At 36.7% G+C, this 18497-nt stretch overlaps 1 protein-coding gene across 2 annotated transcripts in view; it reads left to right on the forward strand.

The window, feature by feature from the left end:
- Pkp2 (plakophilin 2) overlaps positions 1 to 18497 on the forward strand; it is a 71763-nt gene that overhangs the window by 16481 nt on the left and 36785 nt on the right. For both annotated transcript variants that reach the window (XM_026412333.2, XM_026412334.2), the window contains exons 4-5: positions 6527 to 6662; positions 17001 to 17208. In XM_026412333.2, the coding sequence (XP_026268118.2) occupies positions 6527 to 6662; positions 17001 to 17208 (344 nt within the window). The remainder of the gene's footprint in view (positions 1 to 6526; positions 6663 to 17000; positions 17209 to 18497) is intronic.

Genomic DNA, 18497 nt, shown 5'->3' on the forward strand with positions numbered 1-18497 from the left:
TAATGCTCAAGTACAAATTGGGTAAACTGAGGAAGTTACTAAAAGAATGTTTGTAAATGGATCAATGATGAAATCAGTAACTCCTGAAATAATGATTTGGAATCATTAAGGCAAAATATTATCTGATTGTTTGATTTTAAAATTGCTTATTGATAGTCATTTCTTAAATGAAAATGTGTAGTGTACCTATTGATTAGGCAAGCTATGGTGATAAATTACTTTTGAAAAAGGTGTTAGGTGTTGAAGCAAGAAACACTTTTCATAAATCAAATGTTTGTATGAAACTTCTAACATTTCTGGTAGGAAGCAGATCTTTGTCAATATGAACACATTTCTAGAGAAGGAAAAATACATCAGGGAATTATTTATGGAGGAAAATACTGATAAGGACTTTTAAATGGTAATTTAGAATTTATTAAATGTCTACTACAGCCTAGGATTTGTGATAAGCACCATTTTTAGCAAAATCATTTTAACAATAGCAAAGCTATCATCCCACTTCTCAAACTCTGTGCCCTCAGACATTCTAAACCAGCCCGTCACTTCTCAGACTCATCAACCCTCTGCAATATGGCTTCTGTCCCCACCACCTCACAGGAACATTCTCCTGACAAATGTAGCGGTGACTGCTTTTTAGCTACATCCTAAACAGACACGCATTCAGTCTTTTATGTCACCGTGACACACTTCTGCAGCCTTCTTAATCTTCTAAAAGTGCTTCTTTTTTTCAGGCCCAAAGAAGTCATCTTCAGTAACCCTTCTCTCTGGGCCTTGGTGCTTTTCCCGGGAGGCCCTGGTATCTCACTGGTGTCCTCCTGATTCCAAAAGTTTTATCTTCAATCTTTTACCCTGTAGACCTTTATGTAGATTTAATAAATTCCTGGACATCCCCAATTCAGCATATCCTAAACTAAATTCGCTAGCTCCTCTAGGCCTTATGTGCCTAGGCATTTCTTCCTACTGAGCTCTTTAAGCTACAAACCTGGAGGTCATTCTTATCATCTCTCTCCATAGTCATCTATCACCAAGCCATATTTTAACCTCTTTAATTGGTCTTACATTTTCATCATTTTCTCCATCTCCATTGCACAGGTCTCTCTGCCGCTGGTCTTGCTCAGAACTGTTGTCTAGGACTGTCAAAATGATCTTCCCACACCTGATTGTTTCTTTCCTTGGTTTACCACCTTTGCATAATTCCACTGAGTAGTCAAGCTTTTTAGCATGGCATACAAAACCCAGGGTGTTTTCATCTCTGCTTCTCACTCCAGTCTCTTCTCTTTGTACTCTCCTCCACTCTTCATGACTGCCGTCCTCAAACACACCCATGCTTAAACCATTTGCAACCTCCTGCTATTTTCCTTAATGTAAGATATTTGTGCATTCACTCTCATTTGATCTCTCTCTCCCTTCTTCCTCCTCCCCTTCCCCCACATCACCCTCCCCCACTTTCTTCCCCACTTCAGCCCTTCACATGCAGCTTTGTTTTTGTATGGCTGCTCATAATTCTGGATTTAACTGCAACATCACCATTTTCCTGGCCATTCCCTTCCCAATCTAGCTTATGTGCCCCAGATAGCAACATTGATGTCTCTATCAGAGTAACTCTTGTGGTTATTCATTTACTTATCTGTTATCTCTCTAGACTTTGAGCTTCTTACCAATGGCTCATTCATCTTTATGTTCTCAGCACCCCTAAAACAGAGGCCATTCCATGATGGTTCTATACAGAAATTAAAAGGAAAAAATTAAAAGGAAAAAATACAAACTCTTTACTTTTTGACATCTAGCACTTTTGTTGCTCAAATTCTTGTTTTAATGTCCAGGGTAATTCATTATAATATTTAATGATATTTCAAAGAATAGAAGGAACACTAGAGGTCAAGAAATTTAAAATAAAGGGTGGGGAGCTGGGCACAGTGGTACACACCTGTAATCCTAGTGACTTGGGATGCTGAGGCAGGAGGATCATGAGTTCAAATTGAGCCTTAGCAATTTAGCAAGTCCCAAGCAACTCAGTGAGACCCTGTCTCTAATAAAATATATACAAGGGCTGGGGATATGACTCAGTGGTTAATCACCCATGGGTTCATCCCTGGTACTAAATAAATAAATAAATAAATAAGGGTGGGCTGGTATGTGGCTCAGTGGTAGAACACTTGCCTATCTTGCGTAAGGCCATGAGTTAAAAGCCCCAGCACCCCTCCCCTGCCCCCAAATTTAAAGAGTAAGGAATGTTTTCCTGAGATTCTCCAAGTTCTAGAGACCAAACCGTAGATACTAACCCTTTTCTCTGATTTCTGAAGGGAAATTTTTGCTTTCTATGGAGATGAGAGGGAGCCAGAGATATTTTCTATTATGAAGAAAAATGATGAATGAAGCAGAGTCTGGCCTGCCTTTCTTATGCTTCTGGTGTGCTCCCTCTCCTATCAGTTCCCCAGGCTGCACCCTGAGGCACTCTGGGCTGTCCTTGCCTGCACTGTCTCACCTTTCAAACTATTCAGTTCCATTAAAAAAAAATTCTTTTTTATTCTTACCCAAATTCTTATATGTAAAGGAGTATTCTTTCATACATGTGGAACATTCCTATGAAGTAGCTAGATTCAACCATAAACCTACCTAATGACATAAGGTAGCAAACCATGGATTCGTCATTCCAAAAGAATGGCCGATCAGTTACTAATATGGCTGAAAACTGAGACCTGAGTAAAACTGAGATAGTCATCACTTGTTCTAAATCAGACCAATGAGAAAGGTTTAAAAGAATCACCAAGTAGAAAGTTCCAGATGAATTTTTCTAAAAATATGATTTCTGAACCTCTTGGATTCATAACAAATGTTAGGTTCTTCCAGTTTGCCCAGCATTTCCCTCAGCATCATAAATATAAAAATTGAGTGGTTTATATGAAGGTCTAGGGAAAAGAAAGTAGGGCATGTGCAAGGCCATGAGGTACATGCTGGTGCCTGCAGGGCTTCAGAGTACAACAGAGCACTGCGCTCTGTTGAGGAGACTAGGAGAGAGCAGGGAGCTTCAGTAGGATCACCAGCAAGTTTGTGACCTAGAGCAAGTTAAAGCAGAAAACAGGTCACATGGACTCTCCTCTATATCCTCTGAATCACTAGTTGCTTTAGTTCTTTGATTTTTCAGGTCTCTTCCAACTGCATCATTGTTTACATTTCCATTTTAATAACCCAGTTTAAGGCTTCATCATCCCAGCTAAGACTCTTGCAGGGCCCTTAAAACGGTCTCTTTGTTTCTGTAAACACATGTCCACATGTCTCCTCCAGAATTATCTTTCCAAAGCAGCACCTTCATCACTCTTTTGGAGGTAGGAGAATTCACATTTTACAAAGTATCAAGCAACAACACTTCAGTGAGGTATCCATTCTTTTTGTTGTTTGTTACTGGGGATTAAACTCAGGAGCACTTTACCACTGAACCACATCCCCAACTCATTTTCTTTTTTATTTTGATACAGGGTCTCAGTAAGTTGCTAAGGGCCTTGCTAATTGTTAAGGCTTGCCTCAAACTTGCAATCCTGCTGCTTCAGCCTCCTGAGCCACTGGGATTACAAGTAATGCACCACCACACCCAGCATTAGCTGTCCATTCCTTAGCTGATATTTGCTCGACCTTCAGAAAATATAGCCATATTCTGATGTCAGAAGATCCAGTCTAGGACAGGGCTTTGTTATTCGCAGAAGTCCTGGTTACTGGGAGATGGTACTCACAAAAAAAAAAAAAAAAAAATTACTCTTTTTTCCCCCTGTGACATCTCACATTTGAGCCAGTGGTATTTCACATACCTTTTTACATGTTTTTTACTTAGACTGACCTCATCTTAAATTTTCTTTTGTTGTTTTGTTTTGTTTTTGTTTTTGTGGTGCTGAGGATTGACCCCAGTGCTAGACAAGTATCCTACTTCTAACCTCCACCCCCCCGGGCCCCTTTATTCTGATATCGTGTTAACATTTGAACTAAAGCTGTTGAAAAGACTCATCTACAGTCTGGTAGTTCAGGGGATATGGGGCCAGAGAATAACTGCTGTTCCTGATCCCCACCTGCCACCCCAACCTCATCTTCTAAGCCACATTTCTGCTGGCTTCAAGAAGTGTTCTTTAGTGAATGGGAAGGAATAAAGAAAGGAAAGTAGAAAAGGAAGGAAAGAAGAAAGGAGTCAAGAGAGAAAGAAATGCAGTGGAGGAATGCTGCAGGAGAAGAAAGAACAGCTCCAGCGGGTAGAGGCACAGAAAAGATTTTACCAAAGCAATAGTATCTCATTCCAGTCTTGAGTAATGGATAATAATGAAATAGAAGCATGCGCTTCCTAGAAAAATCAAAGAAGGCACCTTGTGAAGAAGGTTGCATTGTTTAGAGAAAGATGAAAAGTCTGGTGTGACTGAGGGTGGGGTAGGAGATCAAAGGAGGAGTAAGAAAGAGGGGAGAGATGCAGGAAATGGAGCCAGACTGGGCTCAGAATGTGTGCCTTTCACAGAGTTGGACTTTATGGACAATAATAACACAGAAAATGGACACACCAGTAGCTGTAGAAAAACCTTACTGAGTAAGCCTTCATTTAGTTAGGAATTGTTTTTAGTGACAAAGTGAACTGGCATTGGGTCAACTGGGAATGAATGTGGAGCTTCTTCATGAATTATGTTCAGGAATATAAAGGATTAGAGTAATGGAATTATTTGTGGGGGTTGAAGATGGGAGAATCAAACTTTCCTTGGATCCTTTATGGCTTTATAAGATTGATTAATGGCTGAATCTTAAAAAAAAAAAAAAAAAGGCTGTATTAAACAGAAGGCTATTCTCACGGTATGAAGGATCTTTCATTAGGTAAACACCTGGAATCCTGGATGATAAATGCTTGCGGTTACCATTGAGATTGAGACTTTTTAGAGTTATGATTTCTCTGAAAAGCCATTCAAGTCCACAAAGTATTTCCATTTCTTTTAAAACGTGTGTTTATTTTAAATAAAAATGATTTGACTTCTAGTTTTGCATAATAGCCTGCATTCTTTTTACCAATTAAAATTAACTCCTGAGGCACAACATTCTCAAATATGACATCATTATATAATTCTCAGTATAGATGCCAGAAATGTTCCACTTTTAATACCCTTCTGCTCATGAGGTAACACTTCTGTGTTCGAACATGTGTGTCAGGAGCAGCAGGTTTACTTTTCAGTCTTGAAGCCCATTACTTCTTTCCCCCCTCAAGCACACCATACCCACCCCACAAAAATACACCATTCACAACACTGTACCCACTCACTTCTGTGCATGTGGGTAGGTATTAGAGGGGCAGCCTAATGGCAAAGAGAATTTACTCAGGGTGTTTGCTTGTCAGCAGAGAGTGGAAAGCACCCTCTCCAGGTTTCTTTGGTATCCTCGTTACCTAACATCCAAGCTGATAATAGACTAAGCTAGTCACCCTCCAGGCAGAAATAAAAAGGGAGAAAAAACATAATGCTATGAGGCTTTTGGGAGTTATGATTTTATAAGTAGCAATTTTAGGTGTCCTCTCTCAGTGAGTTTCTCTGTGTCAAACTACTTTAGGCTTCATCATTATTGGCAACTAGTAAAGGACAAAAGTAAGCCACTGGGACAGGCACAAACTGAATGTCATTTCAGTGGCAAATGGTAACAGAATGAATATTTTTTTAAGAAAAAAAGGTATCTATCATTGCATTTAATGATTACCTTTCTTGATGTATTCTATCACACCAGCATGACTTATTTTAACAAAATAAAATCCAGTGTGTTTGTTTTGTTTGGGTTTGAGTTTTGGTTTTGATTTAGTTTGGTTTTTGGTTTTGGGGGTTTTTTTTGGCTGTACTGGGGATTGAACTCAGGATACTCTATAACTGTGGTGCATTGCCAACCTTTTTTACTTTTTATTTAGAGACAGGGTCTTGCTAAGTGTCCCAGGCAGACCTCCAACTTGTGATCCTCCTGCCTTGGCCTCCCAAGTTACTGGGATTACAGGCATGTACCATCATACCCAGCCAGAACTCCATTTTTCAGGCTTCCACTGTTTCCATACTATTATATGCATTTTATATATGCTTCTATTTCTAATTTATTTTGAGGCGAAATAACAGATTCTGAGCAGTTTGAGAAAGGAGATGTTTCTACCATAGGTGAGCCATTACCAGAATAGAAATAATTTTTTATTTCTTTGAACAAATTTCTTTTAGATTCCATCTAAACAATCTTAACTGGGTCATTAAAGTCACTTTGCAGGTATAATTTTCATACTATACATACTTAAAAGTGCCATTTCTTTGGTACATGTTATGAATCTCTTCAACAACATCTTCAGAGGCCAGTCTGAGTGGAGCGTAAGACTTCTGCCATGTGCATCCAATCTCAGGTGCTGATTTTTCTTTATATGAAGGAAAGTCAAGGCTCAGATAGTTTAGGTGTTTCACAATATTCCCTGAATGCTCTCTGGAGGATCAGATTGGTAGGCAGGAGGGAGCCATTTAGAGCCTGGCTGAATCTGTGACTGTTTGTCTAGGAATGCAGACATGGAGATGACCCTGGAACGAGCAGTAAGTATGCTTGATGCAGACCACACGCCGCCAGCCAGGATTTCTGCCGCAGCTACTTTCATACAGCATGAGTGCTTCCAGAAAGCTGAAGCACGGAAAAGGGTGCGTATCTTCGCAAGTTCTTTGCAAAACCAGCCCACCACCACATCTGTTATGATGACCCTGAATATTAAATATGGGTCATTATTTACATTTTTAAAAATTGTCATTGAGTTTTTTTTTTAATTTAAAAGGAAATATAGACTTATTACATACAATCCTTCTTGCAATTCAGAATCTTAGAAAGGAAGTCCCCCTACACAAGCCCTTCCCTTGGTCTGTGTGCCCAACCTCCCCATTTAGAACTGACCCCAGAGGCAATTGTTATTGACCAATGTATGTACTTTCAGATTTTTCAGAGAAAGAATGTATTCATTTTATGATATTGTTTTCTAGACTTAAAAAACATATTAATACAAGTAGTATTTTGCAACTTTTTCATTAAGTTGTTTCATTAACATACTATAATAATTGATGAATAGTTTGTACATTTATTCTTTAACATTTCCAGAAATGTTATCATAGGACTGATCTCCAGAGTTGGAATCAATAGGTCATTATATATTTGTTTTGGAGGAGGAGGGTCATACCTTTTTGATTGAAAACAAAATTACACTGTATCTTAGAAGTCTTCAATATATGTTAGCCTTATCTCATTCTTTAAAACTGCTACATTGATTTCTGTTGTCTAAATGTACCAGCTTTTTTGGTTTCGTTTTTAACAGCTTTATTGAGATGCAGTTTAAGAACATTTTGACATGTTTTTGCATTGTGAAGTGATTGTCATAATCAAGATCATGAACATATTCATTACCTCCAATATTTTCTTATATTTGTATGTAACCTGCATGTTCCATCCCTCTCCAATCAATTTCCACCTCTCTCAAGACAACCCCCCATACTATAGAGTGAATTTTCTAGAATTTGGTGTAAGTGGAATTATACAGCATGCATGCTCTTTTTCTGCATTATTTTACTTAGCACAAGTGTTTTAAATTCATTCATGTGGTGTGTATCAAAAGTCTTGGCTATTAAAAGAAACTGCTTTGAACATATGTATAGATCTTCATGTAGACATATGCTTTCATTTCTCTTCATTGAATACCCAAGAGTAGGATCACTGGATGATACAGTATTGTATGTTTGACTTTTTAAGAAACTGCCCAATTATTTTATTATTTTAAATGAATTTTTATGATTTTATTTAAATTTATAATGGTATTTCACTGTGGTTTTAATATGCATTTCCCTAATCATTAGTGAAATTGAACATCTTTTCATGAGCTTACATAATTTTGTTTTGATATTGGTCTATAGTTTTTTGGGGTTAGTTTTTGTGTGTATTATGAGATTTAAACTGAAGTTTCTTTTTTGGCACATTCAATTTTTCAGGTGTTGTTTATTAAAAAGGCTTTCCTCTCACTAATAAATTGTCTACTTTTCTTGAGGAGAAATTGATCACATAGGTGAATGTATTTTTGGTGTGTGTTCTCTTCCACTGATCTATTTGTTCCTATTTATTCAAATGCCATACTATTCACACATCCCCCATATTGAATTTTGAATCCCAGGGTGCTCTACCACTGAACTATATCCCCAGCACTTTTTATTTAATTTTAAGTCAGGGCCTTGTTAAGTTGTCCAGGCTGGTCTCAAACTTGTGCTCCTTCTGCCTCAGCCTCCTGATTTACTGTGAACTACATGGTCTTGATTACTATAATTTTATAATAAGTCTTAAAATTAAGTAATATTAGTTCTCCAACTTTGCTCTCTTTCAGAGTTGTGTTGGCTATTCTAGGTCTTTGCAGTTATATTTGAATTTTCTAATCAGTTTGTCAATTTCTTTAAAAAAACAAAAACAAAAAAAAACCTACTGGGATTTTGAGAATTCATTGAATCCGGAGACAGATCTGGGAAGAGTTGACATCTTAACAATGTTGAGTTTTCATGTAGAACACAATATATCTCACCATTTATTGAAGTCTTCCCAAATTTCTGTCAGCAGTGTTATATAGTTTTTACTCTAGAGGTCTTTCATATTTTTTTAAGATTTATCCTTAAGTTTATCATACTTCCAGATGCTTTCATAAGTTATATTTTTACTAAAATTTTTGATTATTCATTGCTAGTATATAAAATTGATATTTGTATATATTGATCTTGTAGCTTAAGATATTTCTACATTCAGTTATTAGCTCTGGTAGCATTTTTTAAGATTCCATCAGATTTTCTACATAGAAGATAATGCCATTTACAAGTATAGTTTCATTTCAATTTGGATGCTTTGTATTTCTTTCTGTTTTTTTTCTTCTTCCTTTTGTTTTCTTTGTTTCAGTACTAGAAACTGAAGCCAGGATCTCATATATGCTAGGCAAGTAAGTGCTCTATTAGCCCTTTTTATTTTATTTTGAGATAGGGTCTCCCTAAATTGTCCAGATTAGCCTTAAATTTGTAATCCTCCTGCCTCATCCTCTCAAATAGCTGGCATTACAGGTGTGCACCATTGTGTTCAGTTTTTTGCTTGCTAAAACCTCCCCTACAATCTTGAAAGGAAGTCTGAGATAGGTATTCATCCTGTTTGTGATCAGTCTTACTTTATAAAGTATACGACTACCTGTTGTTTTTTCATGGGTGACCACATAAAGTTGAAGAACTTCCTATCTATTTCTATCTTAATGAAGTTTTTCTTTCTTTTCTTTTTTTGGTACCAATAATGATTATTGGATTTTGCATTTTATGTATCTATTGAAATATTTCTGTTTTTTTTTTTCATTTTACTTTTGCTATTATGATAAATTACCTTGATTGATTTTAAAATGTTATTCCATTCCTGAGATAAATCACACTTGGCTATGGCATACTGTCATTTTTTTATATTTTTAGTTAGACTTGATAAAATTTTAAGAGTTTTTACATGTGTATTTAAAAGATAAGATGTCATTTTCCTTTTTTTTTTTTTTGTCTAATTGAATGAATTAGAAAATATTCAATCTTTTTCAATTTTCCATTAGTTTCTTAACTACAAATTCAGTTTATTTAATTGACATGGGGTAGTTTGGGCTGTTTCTTCTTCAGTGAGCTTTGCTAGTTGTGTCTTTTCAGGGATTTTTCCATTTCCTGTAAGTTGTTCTAGTTCTTTGTGTAGATGCCATTTGTTACTTTCCCTTTTAAATGTCAGTGCTTAAAAGATATTTTTTTAACTGTCATCTCACTTGCATTGTTTCAGACAGAAATCACTTGTCATCCTTATCTTTGTTCCTCTCTAGAGTATGTCTTCCCACACCCCCTCCACCCCCCATCCCTTGTTGCTTTTAAGATTTTCTCTTTAACACTGTTGTTAAACATATTGGTTACAATGTGCCTTGGTGTCGTTTTCCTTATATTTCTTGTGTAGGGGGAGTTCACTGGGCTCTTAGATTTGTGGATTTCTACTTTTCATCAATTTTGGAACCTTTTCAGCCATCAGCTTTTCACATTTGTTTATCTGCTTCTGTTCCTCCTTTGAAAACTATAATTACATAAATTACATATATGTTAACTGCTTAGAGTTGTCCCATAGCTCATCAGCAGCCTATTCTTTTTCTTCTTTAGTCTTTTATTTTTTCTTTGCTTCCTTTTGAATAAGTTCAAAAATTATTCTTTAAACTTACCAACCTTTTCTTCTACAGTGTTTAATATACCATTAGTATTCAGAGTATTTTTATTTCATAAATTGTACTTTTTATCTCAGAAACGAAATCTCCTTAAATATTTTTTACACCTTTTATGGCCCTACTAATCCTTTTTATGTCCCACCTTTGCTCAAGTTTTCTGGACATATAGAAGAAGTTAAAATTGCTACTTTAATGTTCTTGTCTGTTAATTCTGTGTTCAGGGGCACTTAACTACTGAGCCACATTTCCAGCCCCTTTTTTTATGGTTTTTATTTTGAGACATGATATCACCAAGTTGCTGAGGCTGCCTTTGAACTTGTGATCCTTCTGCTTCAGCCTCCTGAATAGTTGGAATTACAGTCTGCACCACTATGATCAGTACTGGCAATTTTTAGACTGGCATCATGAATTTTATCTTGTTGGGTACTGGTTAATTTTATATTTTCATAAATACATAATCTTGAACTTTTTTCTGGGATGCAGTCAAGTTACTTGGAAATAGTTTGGATTTTTCAAATTTTGCTCTTAAGATTTAGGGGGGACCAAATCAGCATTCCTCTGTAGATAATTGATCCTACCTCTAAAGCAAGACACTTTGAGAACTCTTCCTATTATATCATGAATTTTGAGGTTCTCATGGCTGGCTGGTAAGAAAAATCACTGTTCCTGGTCCTGTATGAACATGGTAGCTATTCCTTTAAATCATTTGATGTGATTATTTCCCTGGCCTCAACCAGTTTTCTTTACACACATGCATAATTAATACTCTACTGAATGCTGGAGGGGAACCCTTTGCTGATTTCAGGAATTCTCTTTCTCTGCATCTCTTTTTCTGTTGATACTTGTGTTAGTCAGCTTTTCATTGTTGTGACCAAAATACTGAACAAGAATACCTTAAAGGAGGAAACATTTATAGCTCAAGGTTTCAGAGGTCTCAAATCATGGTCAGCCAGCTCCACTGTTCTGGACTTGAGGTGAGACAGAACATCATGGTGGAAGGATGTGGAGGAGGACAGCTTCTCAGTTCATAGCAGGCGATGGGGCCAGGAATGGACCCTTCCCAGGTCTGTCCCCAATGACTTACTTAACTTGCTCCAAGTAGGTTCCACCTCCCAGCAGTTCATTCAGCTATCAATGAATTGATATTAGCTTCCAGTGGATTGGGATTCCAGACACTAGTGGTTGAGCATAGACTTTCAGGAATCAATCAGAGCTAGATTTGAATCCCAGTACTCTTATTACATGGGTGACCTTGGGCGAGATATTCTACCTACCCAAGCTCCAACTTTCCTCTTTATAAAGTGGGAAATTATAGTTTCACTACAAAGAGTTGTTATAAGACCACAATTAGATGGTGCTATATTGCTTACCTAAAATAATTCAAAGCCTCTTACAAGTTGAGTGTCTCTCATCCAAAATGCTTGGGACCAGAATTGCTTTGGATTTGGGATTTTTTTCAGATCTCGGAATTTTTGCACATACATAATGTGATACCTTGGGGGCAGGATCAAAATCTAAGCACAAAATTCATTTATTTTTAAAATACAACTTATAAATGAAGCTTGAAGATAATTTTATACAATATTTTTAATTTGTGCATGAAACAGAGCTTTATGGTATAGAATTTTCCACTTGTGGCATCATTTTAGATTTTCAGATTAGGGATGTATTTTTTCTGATAATGAACAGTAGTTTACTTAAATAGTTTGACACCAAAACTTGAACAGACTTTCAAAAAAAGGTTGTTGGGGTTTTTTTTCTTCCCTTTTGTTTTTACTCAGTGTTCAAGTTCTCTAATACTATTTGTAAAAATATCTTTAATCCAATACCCACCTTTTACTCCCTTCTCAGCTCTACTATCCTGGTCCCTGTCACCATCATCTGTTAATCCAAGTGGCCTCCTAACTAATATCCCTACTTCCATTCTTACCTACTCCCAATCCAGTCTCCTTTTAGGGAGATCTTTCCAATTAATGCCGATCTTGCCTGCTGGATTAAAGATAAATCCTTTAATTTAATCTGCAAAACCCTTTTTTAAATGGTCCTTTTCCATGTTTATTTCAAATCTTATCACTGAAGTAGTGACCACTATAAATGTTTTGCAAAATCTTACAAAACTAATTTAAGTTTATTATAAGAAATTTGAGAATTAAAAAAGAAAAAAAATACCCTTAATCCTACTATTGTTATTTTAGGGTTTTTCCTCTGATATTAAACACATAAACTTACATATCTGCAACCAAGTTGGATATGTAGCTTGTTTTGTGGGGATTTTAAAATTTTTTAAGTATGCACAGATATACCCTTAAAAAAATAGCAGATTCCATTCATGATTTATGCCTTTGATCACTTCTCCCAAATCCCCTAATCCTGTTTTTCTCTATGCCTGTGTTTATGAGTGGAAATGCAGATATATTTTATTCCACCTTTGAAAAGTGTATCATAAGCATTTTCTCATAACACTAATAATATTTTTTAAACATTAGCTTAATGGTGGCATTTTAATGGTAATAGTAGTAACTACTAAGTGTTAAGTAACTACTGTGTGCCTAGCACATGATAATTAACCTTACACAATTCCATTTGACTGATGGGGAAAATGTATGACTAATAAAATGTCTGTCAGTTCAAACACTGCTCTGCCTCTCCCATGAATATCTCAACATGTGGATATGTGACAGTCACCAACTGCTTCTCCTCCACTGTTGGCTTTCTATGGTTCCTTATTTTTCATTATTATAAATACTGCAGTTACTATTTTTATATATTAGTGTGTGTCTGCATTTCACACTATTTCCTAATGAAGGTTACCAGAAGCAAATATTTTTAAAGTTTTGACACATGTTGCCAATTACCTTCCTGAAAGGTTAGACCGATTTATAGGGAGTGATTAATTCTAATGGGAAGGAAAGAGGAAGGGAGTGACATTTCACGAAGAAGGTGACATTTGAGCTGGATCATGCAGGATGAGCAGGGCTTCGCCAGAATAGAAAAGTGGGCAGAACATTCCAGACAGGGAAGGACGTGAGAGCAAAGACTGTGCAGTACCGCAGCCTTTTTCTCCAAAGTCAGGTGTTTCCCATGCTGCTTATTTTTCACCTGAAACCCCATCATTTACTTATTTGAGTGTATGTGCCGGGGGTGGGGGGTGAGGGTTAACCATAGATTGGATCTAGGGATGCTCTATTACTGAGCCTCACCCCTGTGTATTTTTTATTTTGAGACAAGTTCTCACTAAGTTTCCCAGACTGGCCTTGCTTTATGATCTTCCTGCTTCAGCCTCCAAAGTAGCTAGGATTACAGGTGTGCACCACCACTCCTGGCTCCTTTACTTATTTTATAGTTAGCAGGGAAGAATGTTAACAGAAAGCCAAAGAGAAAGATAAAATTCTAATATGATTCTGCCCGTTCATAAATTTAGAAACCATTTCAAATGAAAGCTTTTTTGAAGTTCTGAGACTTTATGCTAGTGATTTCTTTTTTTCTCTCCTCAAAAGAAGAAAAAGTCCCCTGAGGATTCAATATGACAAGGAAACTCGTCAAACATTTCTGGTCTCAACTGCCTCCCTGAGTTTTAAGGGACAAAAGCAGCACATTTGATTTTGATCCTAATCTATACATGATTCATCATCTACCATCCTCTAGTTAAATGCCCAAGGGAAGAGTTCTCACTTCTTGCATTTCATCAGATTTATATCCATTTGTTTGATAAAGTGGATAAAAGAAACCAATCCTATTTTTAAACCTGGGTTAAGTTCCAGACACTAGGGAGTCAAATTCTACAGTAGGTAGAACAGTAGCCGGATTTCAGCCTTTATCTGCACACTGTCATGTCTGCAGTACCCTCTTTCCGGACTGGAGCAAGTGCTGAGAGCCAAGGGGATATAGGTGACCGGTGAGAGCCAGAGAGGCTTCCTCATTCCACTTCTCACTAATCCTATCATAACAGCTTGAAATGCAATATGGCCAGTGAGCCATTTCACATCATATTTTGAAGAAGGCAACTTATAAATTATAAATTAAGTTAATAAAATATTTCTAAAGCTGCCAAAGTACCTCAGGACAAACAGCATTTTCTTTTTGCTTCTGATGTATCTGCTGCTGCTGTGAAGATTTGGCTTAGCTAGCCATTTGTGAAGTTCATGAAGTATGAATTTTGCTACCTTAAAACTTAACTATAAAATAAAAATTTAGGACATTAGAGAAACATGAGAACTATAAGTTGTCTTAAATAAATTGTGCTCTTTTTTTTTTGCTCTTAAGGAAGTATAATAATGGAAATAGAGGAAGCAAACAAGTAGATGTGGATCTTTTGCACCAGTTCAAACGGGTACCTAAGAAATCTTTATTATTGGCATTGATGTATGAATATATTAGAATGGCCTTAGTTATAGCCAAACAGAATTGCTCTGGCTGATTTCCCATCTGTCTCTTATTGTTCAAGTATAAGAAAGCCAATAAGTGAAAGTGTTACTGCTCATTAATACCAGTGAAGCCTTAAGGGTATCAAAAAGTACTTTGCTCTGTATTGATACATCCCATGATATCCTAGTGACATATACAACAGTTATGTTTTTATGTGTCCTATTTTAAAAAGAGCACTTTCCTTTTAAGGTTTGTTTTATTTTATTTTGTTTTGTTTTTGGTACTAGGGATTGAACCCAGGAGCGCCCAACTCCTGAGCCACATCACCAGCCCTTTTTTTGTGTTTTTATTTAGAGACAGGGTCTCACTAAGTTGCTTAGGGCCTTGCTAAATTGCTGAGTCTGGCTTCAAACCTGTGATCCTCCTGCCTTAGCCACTGGGATTACAGGTGTGTGCCACCATGCCTGGCCCTCTTAAAGGTCTTATAAGCTCTTAACTAGTTAATGTCTATAGAACTTTTTAAGACTATGGTGACACCTCTTATTGAAAGATACAAGAAGAGGAAGAGTTGTTATTTTTGCTTTATTGTTATTGTACTTATTACTTTTATTATTATTATTATTTAGATTGTTTTACAACCTGGACTTTCATTCATCCCTTCCTTGTAGTCTTTTCCCAGTGCTAACAAAGGAAAATGTAAGATTGGTAGATTGTGTCATAAATACTATCTTTACTATTAATAAGAGAGGGTGGCTGGAATTTGATATAGAATACGTGCAAATGTGCCTTTAAACCAGGTGTGCCACTCCCACACCCCTACACACACACACACACATACACACACACATACACACACACACACACACACACACATACACACACACACACACACAGGGCAGACTGCTGGCAGTTAGGATACCTTTCATACCTAACTAACCTCATTTGAAAGAAAAATTCATCCCTATTCATAAACTTGCTACCTGAAATTTTTGCATTAAGATGGTCATAATGACTGAGATCTGTACCCAAGTCTCTCACCAACTTAAAAGTTTTCAAATTGGATGCAAATGGAAGCCTTTAAGAGGGAAAGCCATCAGACTACAACTTAACATTTCTTTGTACCTACCCTCCGTCCACCTTTCCCTTTTCATTTGATGATATTTGCAGCCTAAAACACCAAACTGATTTACTCAAATTGATATTATTTGACCTTTTCTAAGCAGCCATAGTAGCTTCTGAATCTAAACCACGTGTTTTTTTCTTTTTCATTGCTAGTTGTGGCATTTTCTCCAATAGACAATGTGTTCTTTCCTATGTATTTGGATATGTGTGTGTATGTATGTAAGTATATGTATATATGTAATATATGTGTGTGTGCATATATATAATATAATATATATGTAATATATATAACATATATCTATATATATAATTTTTTTTTGGTTGCACTGGGAATTGAACTTAGGGACACTTTTACTGCTCAGCTATATCCTCAACCCTTTTTATTTTTTATTTTGAGAGATGGTCAATAGATTGCTTAGGGTCTCACTAAGTTTCTAAGTCTGACCTCAAACTTGACTTTGACTCAGCCTCCCAAGTCACTAGGATTACAGGCATGCACTACTGTGCTGAACTAAAAGAAATATTTTTTTAATAGTACATCAAAAAGCATAAAATTAGGGGCTGGGGTTATAGCTCAGTGGTTGAACACTTGCCTTGCCTGCATGAGGCACTGGGTTCAATCCTCAGCACCACACAAAAACATAAATAAATAAAATAAAGATATTGTGTCCATCTACAACTTAAAAAATTTTGAAAAAAAAAAGCATAAAATTATTTACTTACACTAAAATTCTTGCAAAATTTATGTAAACCTTTTTTAAATACTCAAAATAATTGATCATAAAAATAACTTGGATTTGGAGTTAGGTTGCATTACTATTAATATTGCCATGATAAATGAATTTTTACTTCTACTATTGATGAAGGTGATTCATTTCATTATTGATGGTAAAGTTTTGTCCTGTAAAAAGTACTCATATAATTTGGTGTTCTTCTCTAAAATTTCTCTTATTCCCCTGATCCCTAGTTGTCTTCTTTGTTTTATTATGGCCCAGGCTTTTATCACTTAACTTCTGTTACCTACTTAAATAACTCTGTCCACCCTCTATCATTTAACCTTCCCCCTTCAAGCTGCTGATGACAGATACTGCTTTGCAGCAGGGGTGTATTATATAGTGTGAGTCCCAAGTTGCGCTATGTACAGTTATTGACTGACAAGTATTGCAGTTAACATAGTGAACTTCATCTGTTCATAAGGCATGAAATGCATTACTGCCACATCAAAATTAATGTTAGGAATATGCACCCACTTCTTCCCCAGGTTAATCAGCTTCGTGGCATCCCCAAGCTTCTACAGCTACTCAAAGTCCAGAATGAAGATGTACAGCGAGCCGTGTGCGGGGCCTTGAGAAACTTGGTATTTGAGGACAATGACAACAAATTGGAGGTTGCTGAACTCAATGGGGTACCTCGGCTGCTCCAGGTGCTGAAGCAAACCAGAGACTTGGAGACTAAAAAGCAAATAACAGGTAGTGCTTACTGAACATTACATAGCATAGCAGTCAGCCCAGCCAGATATGTTATGTCATGTGTTATTCTTAAGTTTCCTGGAACAGTTGATTGATGAGCTCATTGTTATCCAAGAGATGCCTTTAAAGGAACATTGTTACCTGCTGGCTTAGTGCCCAGACTCAAACCATATCTGAACTCTTTTTTTCTAAAGAGGAAAATATTCTGAAGCCTTTGCTTAATATTTTTCATTAGAAACCCTTTGCACCTTTGACAAAAGTCTTGAAAAAAACTTCTTGACAAGAGTCACTACATGAAAATTCTGCATAAATTCACTAACAGCCAGATTTGTAGTTTGAGAATGTGTGGGGTTTCAATGTTGTCCATGTTTCCAAAACATTCTTCAGGAAACTAACAAGAACCCCACACAATTATTTTTTATTATTTGCCAGTTAGCCAGCTTGCTGTGACCTGTACAAGGAAGGTGAAATGGACAAATAGTTTTCCAATGTAGAGGGTATCAATTTAATCAAATTAGTCAAAATACAAGAAACTGAGCTGGGCGCATTGACACACACCTGTAATCTGAGTGGCTTGGGAGGCTGAGGCAAGAGAATTGCAAATTCAAAGCCAGCCTCAGCAATGACGAAGCACTAAGTAACTCAATGAGACCCTGTCTATAAATAAAATACAAAATAGGGCTGGGGATGTGGCTCAGTGGTCAAGTGCCCCTGAGTTCAATCCCTGGTACCAAAAATGAAAAAAAAAAAAAAACAAAAAAAACAAGAAACTGTTAATCCTATCTTTCCATCACCTGAATCCCTCTTCAGTAATACCTCCATCCCCAAAAGGAGAAGAAAGAGTAGCTGAATGCAGTTTTTAGTTCTCTACTTCATATTTCTGTTTGAATGCTGATTTGAATGTGTCTGCTTTCTACCCAATGGATAGAGAAGATGAACTATCCAGATAGAACTAGAGCAAGACCTTTAGTAATACATCCTTGAAGCATAAAGACCAGGCTAGTTTCATTTAAATGAATTGGGTAAATGAAAGAGGAGGAAAGGGTCTGTGGTTCCCACATAAACCACCCTCCCTGCTGTCACCCTCAGCTGTCTGCTAAGGCTCCCTGCACACATTCCAAAGAGCACAGGATGTGTTGCCGATTGCAATCATCAGTAGTATTTTCTTGAGGAGCTTAAGTATCATCAGTGTCTCAAAGAGGTGCACAGGCACTTTGCAATTTAATTATCAAAGAAACCTTAGATTTTGAGGTATTATTAGGATTAAATCTTAGTTTTATTGTCAAGGA

This window comes from Urocitellus parryii, chromosome 5 (genome assembly GCF_045843805.1).
Source record: "Urocitellus parryii isolate mUroPar1 chromosome 5, mUroPar1.hap1, whole genome shotgun sequence".
NCBI classification, from domain to species: Eukaryota; Metazoa; Chordata; class Mammalia; order Rodentia; family Sciuridae; genus Urocitellus; species Urocitellus parryii.